Source organism: Micrasema longulum, unplaced genomic scaffold (assembly GCF_059751315.1).
Source record: "Micrasema longulum isolate JH-2025_06_02 unplaced genomic scaffold, ASM5975131v1 h1tg000371l, whole genome shotgun sequence".
Classification (NCBI taxonomy): Eukaryota; Metazoa; Arthropoda; class Insecta; order Trichoptera; family Brachycentridae; genus Micrasema; species Micrasema longulum.
The window spans coordinates 75,791-89,228 of NW_028277572.1; the positions used below are offsets into that span (position 1 = coordinate 75,791).

The window sequence follows — 13,438 nt, forward strand, 5'->3', positions numbered from 1 at the left end:
GTAATATTTGCCTTTTTCCATATTTCAGGAAACGTGCCTTCCTTTATTGATAATTGAAAAAGATAAGTAAGAGGACGCGCAAGCTGTTTAATACATTTAGAAATAAAAAAAGGGTGTATGCCATCAAAGCCAGCACCCTTGCTGACTTTAAGTTTTTTGAGATATTTTGTTACCAATGACTCATTTATTTCTATAGCATTAAGATCAATTACACTATTTTCTTCGGCAGGAACACTACAACTAGATGCATTAGTTTCCAAAAATTCAGAATGGAAATATTCCGCAAAAGCATTACAAATATTCTGACCGCCAATTACCAAATTATCTTTGTAGGACATTTGAAGAGGCACATCACACCCAGCTCGCTTGGACTTGACAAAAGACCAGAAAAGTTTAGGTTCTCGGTTAATGTTATATTCAGCAGTTGTGATAAAATGTAGGTAACATTCCTTATTCGTGCGTTTTTGTCTTTCCCTCAGCAAAGAAAAAGTATGATAATCAGACGCTTGAGAGTACTTTTTCCATTTTTTGTGAAATTTTTTTTTTTCTGAAATTAACTTAATTAGCGGTCGAGTGTACCATGGAGGATATCGGCAATTATTATTTGTGAGACGCTTGGGAACAAAATTGTTTATAACTCCATTTAGAACAACGTAAAATTGCTGGGTTGCGTCTTCCATGTTCAGATTAGACAAAGTATCGAACCAATTAATATCATCTAAATGGGCACAAACATCATCGTAGTTTGCCTTATGAAATAAACGAACAAATCTTTGATTATCGGGAAGAATTTTGAATTGTAAATTGAGCAAAATTACAAGAGTCTTATGATGGGCGTCTTCCAGTGTTAATGGGGATACACATTCGGTGACTACGCAGTCAAAGTTGGAGATAACTAGATCTAGAATACGGCCACGAGTATTGGCATGCGAATTGAACTGGTAGAAGTTATTAAATGACATAAAATTACATAGAGACTTGCTAAGTGGATCATCCTTAGGATCGAGGGTGCAGTGAGTAAAACTGGGATTCGAAAGCCAGGCAGCATTAGATATATTGAAATCACCAATAATCAGGAAAATTTCATTAGGGGACGTTAAGAGTGTATCGGAAACTTTGTCAAAAAACTCGGATATCACTCGCAAATGTGAATTTCCATGAGGAAAGTAGGAACAGAACATATTTAAGGTTTTGTGATGTGTGATTGTGTTTACTTTAATCCAAATAACTTCCGCCGTTAGGTCCCAAGAATCTACTACAGAACTACAAAACATTTTTTTGACAGCTATAAGCACGCCTCCACCGAGAGTCTGTTGTGTTTTCTCATAATCACGGTCTCTTCGAAATACGTTATATCTACTATCAAAAATTTCGCTATCATTGATACTTGGAAGGAGCCATGTTTCAGATAAAAAAATCATATCATAATCATTAATCAAGACGTTATTTAAAAAATCATGAGTTTTGGAGCGAATGCCGCGTACGTTTTGGTAGTAAATAGATAGACTATTTATGGGATTAGCGCCTGAGAATATTAAAATATTTCAACCTATTAAACAATAAACTTAAAATACACCAGTAAAATTGATTTAAATTATATTGGACGCACCTGTAAAATGAGTCTCTATATATCAATGCAGTCACTAAAGGCAAGTAGTTCGCTAAATTATACACATTAAAAAAGTTGAAAATAGTACAAAGAAAAGGTAAAAACAAAAAATAAGGAAAACAAGAAATAACACTAGTCAGCTGCTTCAAAAGTCATATTATTTTTTCAAGATCAGCGTCTGATGAGATTTTGGATATGGGTGATCCTTCATTTTTCCTAAGGAATATGTTGCCATTTTTCACCCAAAGGAATGCATACTCTTTATCTATTTTCAACTGCCTCGCTTTACGCAGTAAAAGCTTGTTTGCGGGTGTAAGATGCTCGTTAATGAAAATCCGGCTTGCTTCTCCAGATATTCCAACGTCCGCGGATAACAATTTTTTATGTCTGCGTGCTGCAGTTATAATCGTGTCCTTAAGTTCTCTTCTGATCAAACGTATTATGATATTAGGTTTATCGCGAGCACTGGATCCTGCCGTTGGCCAAGGTTGAACACGGTGAATAGACGTAATTTCTTCTTTTTTGATATTAACTCCAATTTTTTCTGCAATCTTAGAGAATGTGTGTATTAAATTCTCATTTCTGTCAAAAGGCACTCCACTTATTTCAACATTGGAAGCCCTGTCCCACTGCTCTCGTCGTTGCTGATGAAGTTCCAGAACATTGCATTTATCAATCAAGTTTTCAATTTTTGCTTCCATTAATTTTATTTTAGTATTATTCTTTTTAACGCTGTCTTTAGTCGCCTCGACCTCCCCAGATAAATAATTTATTGAGCTTTCCATATCTTTAATGGTTTTATTTAATGATTCAAAATTTTTATTACTTTTTTCTCCCTGCTCATTAAGCTTCAATAATATATCATTCTTTAGTGATTCAAATTTTTTATCAATGTATTCAATCATATAATGATTTATTTCACCTGATTGCTGCTTACTCCTTGTAGTCATTGTAGAATTATATTATGCACCCTCTTTTTATATGTATTCAATTTTTATAAATATTTTTTATAGTATGTTTTGTATAATTTATTTAGTTAGTATGTGACTTTTAAATATGCCTTTCAACAATAAATATAAATCTTGAGTAGGTTAAATCCGATTCATTCAATTAAATGTTTTTTTTTTTAAACTTAAATGTTTTGAAATTCAAGTGTTTTTATTTTGATAACTTAGTATTGTCACCATTCGTTAGATACAAGCACTTAGCACAGAAGTATTTGCAGAATATAAACACAAAACGACTTTAGATGTGAATTGTTTACACATAACACCGAAATAACGTTTGTGCGTATTTTACACTAAGCACTTTATAATCTCACAATGTTTATTTGTCAAAATGTTGAGTAATTATTTGATTTTTGTTAATTTATATGGACAGCGAAAATTTGTGTCACAGTTAATGTGGATGGTTATTGTTGCGTCATGAAAGAGTTATGAAAGTTATGAAAGAACTCATTATTTTTTAGTTTATTTTGAAAATATCTCGGAACTATTCCTTTAATAATTTTGTTTATTTCATTGGCAACATTGAATTTGATTCTTTGATCAATTGTCATGATATCTAGAAGTTGAATCATTTTCTTAACATTTGTTCGTCTCCCACATCTTAATTTTATCCTCATCGCTTTGTTTTGTATTATTTGGAGTCTTTTTAGATCTCCTTCATTACTTAAGTATAAAATACTGGAGCAATAATCAATGTGGGGAACGATAAAACTTAATATTGTCTAAGAAAAGGTTTTTGGCTCATATATTTTTTTTTTGTTTTGTTATATAGGTGTTAAACTTGCTTCGTTTCTATATTGTTTTTAATGTTTTTTTTTTTACTATTTATTCCTACAAATATAAATTTTACAAAAAAAATAATATCGTTTCCCTAACTCTATAAAGCCAGGAGACCAGTGTTAAGTAAGGATACAACATAATGGAAGGTGGAAGGATGCATCTTATTAAAGAATACCAAAAATATACGTTATGACATTAATTTTAATTAACATCTGGACAACACTCTTAATAGTATACAGGTGTTCTTTAAACCTTGTCACATCCGAAATCACGATGATCAGTATGAGCAAGAAGACATATTGGCACATTAAAATAAATTTTTAGAACGAATATTTTTTTATATAAAAAAACAAATGGTTGCTAACTTCTGCAGGGGTGAGACGAGGAGGGGAGAGGAGGGAGTCTGACTCACCGTTAATCACGCGGCCACGCCTCCCTCGCTTCTCCTCTGCAGAAGTAAGCAACCATTTGTTCTTTTTAATATTTTACAAATTTTCTTGGTTGTAAATATTTTTTTTAATATGCCAATATATCTTCTTGCCCATACTGATCATCGTGGTTTCGGATGTGACAGGGTTTTAAAAACAACCTGTATAAATCTATGCAATATCTCGCAGCAGTCTTCTGCAATGGTCTCTTCCTTTAGACAGCATGTTTTTATTATTTAAGTCCCGAATTGAGTTGTAGTAACTCTTGGGAATAGCGTTGCCAACCTTCATCAAGCAAAATTCGGTAAATACGGAATAAAAAATCGGTAGATCTAAGAGGGGAAAATTCCTTACTTTTCATTACAAAATTTCACTATGTAAAACGTTTTTTTTTACTACTAAAACCAAACGGCGTTTTTTGTGGAGTGGCTAAGAAGCTTGTCTGATATTTGGAGGGTTCCGGAATCGATTTTCGACGAGATCACAATAATTTATTTTTTTTATTTTCTTCAGCCTGGTTGTTCTGGCCTATATATTTTACCACTTTAGTCCTGGCTTGTTGCAGTAAAAATAATTCATAATTGTGAATACTAGTGATGACATTCTATTTTTGAGATTGAGACTATGAATTTAAGAGGAGAAATGACATTATTTTAATTTGCATTTGAAACATTGAAAATAACCCGAACCGCCCTTTACCAATACTATCCAATTAACGTATGTATTATGAACGACTGAAGGACAAGTGGTTTATTTTACTGATAATAAACAGGTGATATAAAAAGTATCTTTCTTTGCAAACAGAAACAAGTTAGTATTTGGTTTATTCATTTAATTATAGGGGATTTTCCATATTGAAGATAAATAAAAAATGAAAAAGCTTTTTTTTTTGTTTATGTAATAATAAAGTTAAAGAAATATTTTTTTATAGCATACAACTAACACAGTATTAATTATGATCACAACACATACCTATATCATTCAAATTTTTAACAAAGACAATGAGATTTAATGAGAATATTTATGCTATTATAAATGTTTATGTGCGGTATGTTAAGTTTGAGATTGAAGTCTGGAACAGGGTGTGTATTGTGTGTGTTACGGGAGTTTTTTTTTTAAAGGTGTAACCCACTAAGCTCTCCGAGGCTTGTCAGCAAGTGCAACGGAGTAGATATGCAAGGAAGTTGTGAAAAATACATCGCAACACTCCAGACCAATTGAGAAAAAAATATTTTTATTTTATTTTCTTGTGACTGGCGGGAATAGAACTTTCAACGCCAATTTCACAGATAGCCGTCTTACCAACTGCGCCACGGCGCGTTGCTTGCCAATTTATACGTGTAGATTTAGTTTAGATAAAAAAGGCTAACTTTAATTAAAATCAAAATATTTTATTGACGACTTGGTGACACTTTAGTTTACTCAGTTCGTTAGATCAATAACCGGTTTATTGATTTTGTGACGTTGTTAGATTGCTATTGTTTAAATAAAATTAAACAGTGTACATCGCTAGCCCAAAGCAACAGAAAGATATCTCTGAAGAATACATTCTGAGAGGATCGGACTTTGAGGTGTGCAAAGAGTCTGACTAAAATAAATTATTTGACGTATATTATGAATATTATATTTTCACATATGTTAACTATCTGACTTCGATATTGGATTATTATAAACATCACAAGAAAAAAAAAAATTACACCAGAATAAGAACATAGGTTTTTGTGCTTACTATTAATTTCTCTAAGCTTAAAAAAGGTTTTTATTTTAAAGAAATCCTCAATACAAAACAAACTTAAAGCTTTCAATATATTGAGTTTTTCTACTGACATTTCTTGGTGGAACTGCATTTTAATTAAAATAATAAAAATAAAACTATAAAGTATTTTTATTATTATAATTAAAGCTTTCAAATTTCGATCACAAGTTTATTTATATTCCTATGTAACTTTGCTTTTAAAATTTGAGAGAAGAACCTTTGTTTAATTAAATTATATGACATCGTTTATAATTTGTTTAAGGAAACACGTAGAAAATTATTACATAAAACAACATTACCGTTGACTAATTGAAAGAGGATGTAGGGGATGGAAGAGGGATGAAATAATTTATTTTCTGAATAAATTCAATTAGGACTTAATTCGAACATTGCTACTCAAAATACCGCTTTTATAAATTCATCATCATTATTCGCTTTTTTGCATTTATGATTCATAGGGATTCATTGGTAAATTAATGACAGCATATCTTATTATTTTTTACGACGTAATAGTAAGATGATCAGTCTTATGCTGCAGATGCTAGTCCAGAGCCTATTTTTATTTTTTTATTTTTTTTGTTTTTTCACAAAGATAAGTGATAAAACAGAGTATAAAAAAATAAAGCATAATTTCATAGCAATGAATAAACCTAGCATTGGTATATTAATGACAGCATATCTTATTATTTTTTACGGCGTAAAAGTGAGATAATCAGTCTTATGTCCAGAGCCTATTTTTATCTTTTTTAATTTATTTTAATTTTTTTTGTTGTATTTTTACAATAAAGATAAGTGATAAATCAGAGAATTGAAAAAATAAAGCACAATTACATAGCAATGAAATACATATTATAAGTAAAAATAGTAAACAAAAAAATCTCACAAAGGCGTGGCCTGTTTGTGGGTTTTCGAGAAAATGTTAATGAATTTTTGCTCCTAATAATGGACAGTTATAAAATTTTTGTGTAACATAAGAAAGAAAATATAAAATATTCTGTGAAAGATAATATGGCATTTTTTTATAGTAATTAAAAAAGGAAATAAAAAATATTTTCTAAAAAAACACAAAATATTCCTTATTATTAGGGCAACAAAATAAATCATCGAAAAAAAAGAGTTCATATCTTAAGTTTGAATCCAGGATAGTGTATGTTTTTTAAAAGAAGGAAAATTTTGAATGTTTGGAATCAATGAAATAGTAAAAAAGGAATTAAAAATTTTTGGGCTTATAAAATATGCATTTCTCTGTGCGAGCCTCGTTTTACAATGTGGTATTTCTAACACACGATTCCTTCTTTGACTTGATCTATTTGAATTACTTGTATATAAATTTTGGTTCCTAAATATATATTTTAAACATTGAAAACGATATATTTGTCTTAGATCTTAAAGTGAAATATTGCAATGTTAAATGCATCGTTAAATAAATATTTCATGTGAACCATGTCGGGAATCGAACCTGAGGCCTCCTGCGTGGTAGACAAAAATCAACAAAAAAAATATTTATCTACAAAGAATATCACAAACGTTTATAGGATGAAAGGAAAACAAAGCGCTTAAATTTATTAAATTTACACGCTTTTCGATTTTCGCGTGTGGAAAAAAACATACATAAAACACAACATTTTACAAATTGGGTTGTGGTCCCATAGCTAGAGTTGTGAACTCATGGATCTGAAGTCCGAGGTTCGAACATTACTCTACCCAAACTTTATTTCCATTTTCTAATAGTGTGTTATTTACAACTCTTTGGAAATGGCAACCAAAATGAAAATATTTGGATAAATTATGACAACGCTTATATTTGTAACTTTTTTTTATTGAAGATTAATCAGCAGAATAATTACTGAATGGCGGGTTATCGTATAAATTTCGGACTGCAATGGGGGTAATTATTCCTGTTTTAATGTAAAGCAATCTTTTGATCTGTCTTCATTCGAGAGAACGTATTCCGTGTGTAGATTAGTCAATTTGTCACACAACTTGAAATTATCCGTGATAGATCTTACGGCTTTCCATAGATCTCTTAGCCATTAACAAAATGTGGGATGAACACGCATCAATCAGTACGGGTTAGCCCGAAGCTTATATGTTGATCGTGTTTTTATACATATTTGATACCATTATTTTTCTGCACTTGTTTGTCTTTGCTATGTGGTTTTATGTTATTTTTGTTCAGTTTCTTATACACGTTTTTTTTCATGTAACTGTTTTAATTGGCTTAGGCCGTATATTTTATAGACAAATCTTAATTCCAATAAACCCTTTTTTCATATTTATATTTGACTCAAACTTGAATCGAATTCCCATTTTTAAAAACAACGCTCATCTCTGTTGAGATACATACTTAATTGAACCAATTTCCTTATTTCTGTGTGTTGGACTTGTTCCAGCGACCTGCCTACCTTTTTCTTAATGACCCGAGAGAAAGCTTTTAAGGGAGAAATGAAAATTAAGTAGAAACTTAATCATCTTTTCTATGATTTATACCGCAGATTTTTTACTTTAAATAAAATCAGTTAAATTTATGACTTGGTTTATAAACACAAAAATTATTTAGTTACTAATAATGAGAAAGTTCTGAGCAATCCTAGATATTTTTTTTCAAATAATCCTTTCTTCAACGCAATAACAGTACAAACATTTAGTTGTACGGCAAAATAAAACTTATCTTGAATACATAAAAAACCATTTAAAATTTAAACGATTTATCATAAGGTACAAACCTATTTCGCCATCATTAATTTTATTTATTTATTTGAACGTTTTGACAATGTACAGATATTTTTGATTCAGGTCTCAACTAACTAGAAACGTCCTGTTTTTTTGCTACAAATATTTCATAGAATGATACCAAACTAAATAAAATCAACAATAATTATATTAATAATTTCAACATCAATATACTTTAGAAAATGTATAATCAAAATAAATCAATAAACAACGAGATATTTATTTTTGATTAAAGGGGAAAAACTCTTATTTTAAAAAATAATGAGCAATTTCAGTCCTACGGAAAATTGGAAAAAAAGGCGTTCTTATGATTTACCCAAATATTAAATTTTGAGGGCCATTTTCAACGAGTTGTAAATAACTCACTATTGGAAAACGGTAATCAAGTTGGGGTAGGGTAGGATTCGAACCACGAAATCCGAGTCCGAGACACTAGCCACACATGACCACTACCCGATTAATTTCGATTTACGCGCGGTAAAAATTATTTAATTCTATATGGATATGGATCTTAGGTGTATCTTAGGTGTAAAAAATAAATATTAATGGAATAAAATCTCAAATAAAAGTTTCAAAAATCCCATGAGGAATGAAAGCAGGAAGTTGTGTAAAAATATGCACAAATGCATTTTCTGGCATGCCCCGTGCGTAGGTACGTTATAGAATTTTATAAAAAAAGCTTCATATAATTCCAGATAAAATCAGTTATATACTACTCTATGAGGATGAAAGGCGATTTTTTGGCTCCTCAAAACAAAACCAACCAGCTAAGGGAAGGTAGCTCCGACAGAAAATTCACCAGAGAAGGAAACGGGAAACCACTCTGGTCATCTTTTCCCAGGAATCACTACGGCGAGTACATCAATTAGCAGTCGTCCTGGCTGCAAAATGTAAAATAAGCCCAGGACAGATACATTTGCTTTCGCTGTAGTGATCGCCAACATAGGGGGGACCCGGAAAGGCACTAGAAGAAGAAGAATTACTCTAAATATATCGCTGTAATTCAATCACACTTTGGTTATATTTCGAAACGCTTGGGTCGCGACACGGCCGTTAGCTGCGCGTCGAAATAATTCTAACAAAATATTCATTTATTTTTCAGTTCGGTGAAATACTTTGAGTTGAGGGCACGTCGGTTTGAATTATTTATTTAAAAACATACGGTGGGATGTGCGACTGTGTAAGTATATAAAATACATAGTGCTGGTGGCCGGCTAGTATGAGTCTTAGGCCTTTAACAAAAAGCATGGATTAGTAAAAATAAAATTTAAAAAACCTTAATACATTTTAAAAAAATTAAAATAACATCGGTCATAAGGGTGATTTTACAACAGAATATTTCATAGTCTCTGGAATGGTACCTGAAGCGTAGAACTGATCATCTTACCTTAATGCAACAAAAATGATAAAGATACGCTGCAATTAGTGTATTAATGCAGTACTTTATGCACCATTTGGTACGGAAAGAGAATGACGGTGATGAGTAGCATCAAAATAATACAAGAAATTATTCTTACGTGTGTCGGCTACGAGGCTATCTATAAAGATACCCTCGTAGCGTATATAAATATATAATTCTTCTGTACGTGTGTATGTCACTGAACTCCTAAACGGCTTGACCTATTTTGATGATTTTTTTTTTGTGTATTTAAATGGGTTCCTGGATGGTTAAGATTTCCAATTGGACCCTGTAGGTGATATGGAAAAAAATGTTATTTCAAACTCAATGTCAAATGTTACTTAGGATATAGTTTATCGAAAAATCGAACATAAAAAAAATGGTCTGCTGAACCAGCTAATAGCAGGCAAGCCAACGTTTGGACAGGACAACGTATGTCGGTTCCGCTAGTTGTAAACAAAATTATAAGCAATGAGGTTTAAACTTCAGAGCGTTTTCTTAAAGAACCCGAGTGTCAAACAAAAAACGTTACGATTCAAAATGTCCTGCAGTTTTTTGTAAATTGGTGAGTGAAAACCTTGGTGCATTTAGCCAACTTGCTTTCTGGAAAAGACTACCACTCTTTATTTCTTAAGTCACCAACTTGCTAAGTAAATTAAGGTTATAAATTTCAAGTTTGTTTCTCTTTTAATAAACTAAACTTTAGAGTTTATTTGCTGATTCGAGAAAATTGATTAATTCAACCGTAATTTGATCCGTATTTATTGATTTTTTATGATTTATTTGTATTTTGTTTTGCAGTTTCGCCTAGTGTCACAGTTGGACAGCAGCTAATTGGAGTCCCAACAGGATCTGATGCTTATCTTGAGTGCAGAGTTCAGGCCTACCCTTTGGCTGCTGGATCATGGATTAAAAATAGGGATGAACTTCTGATTAAAGGGTAAGAATCATCAATAAAAATTTTAATCCATCCAAATTTTTGTAGACACTGGATTAAGCCCCTTGGCAGTTTTTAACATTTATATAATATATTGCAACAGAGATTTAGAACATTTTATAGAAGATAATATATAAGTCTAGGGCTTATGACCTGTCAGTGGCTGGTTTAAGTCGGCACTTTACGCACTGTGTAAAATTTATTTGCTGCCTATGTTATCTTTATTCCTTAAATTCTTTCAAAAAGAAGAACCATAAAAATTGTGAACTATTTTGTATGTATGTGAAATAATTCGGTCGGAATCTCACCCACATCGATTAAGGTTTCAGCTCTTTAACTTCACAAAAATCTACAGATGGAAAATTGAGGATATATAGATGTTCAAACACAGGCAGAATTGTGAATGTTACACAGTGTATAGAGTGATTAATTAAACCAGCCAATGGCAGGTCATCGCCCTGTAAGTACCGTGACTTATGTATTTCCTTCTATAAAATGTTTTTCAGTTCTATTGAAATATGTTAAGGTAAGAATTATATTTAAATTAGAATATATGTATACACAAGTAAATACGAGTCGTTAATTTGCAAATATTGGATGATTTTTATGGACACTCATTCCACATGTTTATCTAACAAACAATTTTTTACTAAACCTTTTTTTAATTCGTTCAAATGAAATTAAGTTTTGTTGTTCAATGTTCTTAATATTTGTTTTGTCATAAAAAAACTATTTGTCTTATTTTCTAAAACAAATTTGCATTTCAATTTGAATCAGTTTCAATCCGTTACATTTTCAAAAAGATGTATGAGGGATATGACATTTTATTCATTTGTTTTATGTTAAATGTATTTCGGGAAACAATTAAACGTTAACCTGGATTATCAGGTCATTGTTATCAATATGCATCGTGTTTTCGGTTTTCGGTTTATGGCTCCTCAAACGTCAGAACTTATCCAGCCTACCCAGCATTTTCCAAAAAAGACGATGCAAATTCATAACTAGTAAATATTTTTGTGATCACTTTTATTACGTGTAAAACTCGGTTATTTTGCCAGTACTTAAGGCCATGTTTCCTTTACATCTGGTCTGACTATTTTAGAGAATCCCCTCAAATTTACTCGGCAAATAAAATAAATATACGCCTTGATTCTACGAACGTTTCGTTGCAGATTATTTTATATCTTGGATGTAGGAAGGTCCACTCCTTTTACCAAATAACGTTAGGGAACAGTCTCAAATTTCAATTTGGACTTGGTCAGAAATAGTGAGTGACTTACAATTCTCTGGACAATTGATTCAATAATCATCTCGCAAGTTGTACATCGTCTTCAGTCCTTCGTCCTACTTCCCAGCCTCTTGGGGATGATCACGAGGCCTCGTGATATAAGACCCTAGAATTTATTGCCCTAACAATTTATTGTGGGATCGAGCCTGGGAGACTTGAAACGGCTTTGTTCGAGACACGCCACTATTTTTTCCATTATTATGTGATCGTTTTTTGTGATTTTTACGCGAGTCTCTTCCCGGCTTTAACCAGATAAAGTTTGGAAAGATAGCATCGCGATAATTCTTGTGCGTGACTGTAAAATAAATTCCAGATATTTTGCCGGCATGAAATACCTAAATATTTCAAGTGATTTTTTTGCTCTATCTAAGCCATGGATTATGAAACCGTAAGCACTGGATTTGAATAAAAAACACTTTTTTATTTGTTTCAGTATAAAAAAAATGTAGAGTTCACTGCAATAGGGTAAAATAATTTTCATTAAAAAATAAATAAAAACGATTTTCAACTAGTTAAAATCAAATCAATATTCGTAATGACAATCCCCAATAATTGTAATAATAATCATTATAAGTATTTGTATATATATATTTTTTAATAAAGTTGGCCTCGTGGTGTAGTGATCAGCGCGTTTGCCTACCACACAAGAGGTCTCGGTCTTGATTCCCGACATGGTTGACATGAAATATTAATTTAAAAGGGTTTTTTAACACTAGAATATTTCATAGTCCCAGGACTGGCACCTGAAGCGTAAGAATGATGATCTTACGTTCATGTAATGAAAAATTAAAAACATATTTTACAATATTGTGTTCAAAACAATTAAAATGTTTTGTTGGTTTTTCATACATAATGTTTTTTGCAGAAAACAAACATTCGAATTTCAGTTCTGCAGTTTCTGCGAATAAACCTTTAAATTTTACAATATTTAAAACTCTTGATACAATTTCAAATACATATGTAAATGTTTACCTATCAGTGTTATAATTTATTGTTAATATGTTATTATTTGAAGTGTTTCAATTCGTTCTGTATTTTCACATATTGCCACTATTTTACCTTTCTGTAACATATGATTGAGATACTCTGCAATTAATTTAACGATTCTCTTTGCACCACCGTATTCGACTTAAGGTTTAAAGATGTAAAATAAATCCAATGAATTATTTTTGTATCTCTACAGTGTCAAACTAACGCGATTACATGACCTTTAGCCCTCCCAATTTCCAAGGGATCTTGTTTATTCCCTTGAAAGAAGAACATTCCTGAATTTTCCTGTTTTCTTGATCCGACCACTTTAAACTCCTCCTGGGCGAGACCTTATTAGCTCTTTATCTCCAAATAGCACGGTAAAATATATTGAAGATAACTAGGTATATTTGTGTGTATTTTTTTGCTTCCTTATTTCAAACAAAAAAGTCGTGTTAGGAAAAAACTCTTAAAAACGAATTTGATCACTACAATTACGAAAGAAAGAAATGGTTTTAAGCTTTTTTCATAA

At 31.5% G+C, this 13,438-nt stretch overlaps 2 protein-coding genes across 2 annotated transcripts in view; one reads left to right on the forward strand and one right to left on the reverse strand.

The window, feature by feature from the left end:
* Positions 1-1,761: 1,761 nt before the first annotated feature.
* Positions 1,762-2,394, reverse strand: LOC148282150 (uncharacterized). The gene has a single exon (XM_088225532.1). It carries the CDS (start codon positions 2,392-2,394, stop codon positions 1,762-1,764), a length of 633 nt encoding a protein of 210 aa, XP_088081658.1.
* Positions 2,395-9,038: 6,644 nt separating this feature from the next.
* Positions 9,039-13,438, forward strand: part of LOC148282151 (uncharacterized) — a 58,260-nt gene continuing 53,860 nt past the window's right edge. Inside the window, exons 1-2 of the mRNA XM_088225533.1 lie at positions 9,039-9,090; positions 10,514-10,652. Of these exons, the coding sequence (XP_088081659.1) occupies positions 9,039-9,090; positions 10,514-10,652 (191 nt within the window). The remainder of the gene's footprint in view (positions 9,091-10,513; positions 10,653-13,438) is intronic.

Coding starts and splice junctions, on each gene's coding strand:
- LOC148282150 (XM_088225532.1), bottom strand. CDS start 2,394: ATGGAAAGCTCAATAAATTATTTATCTGGGGAGGTCGAGGCGACTAAA.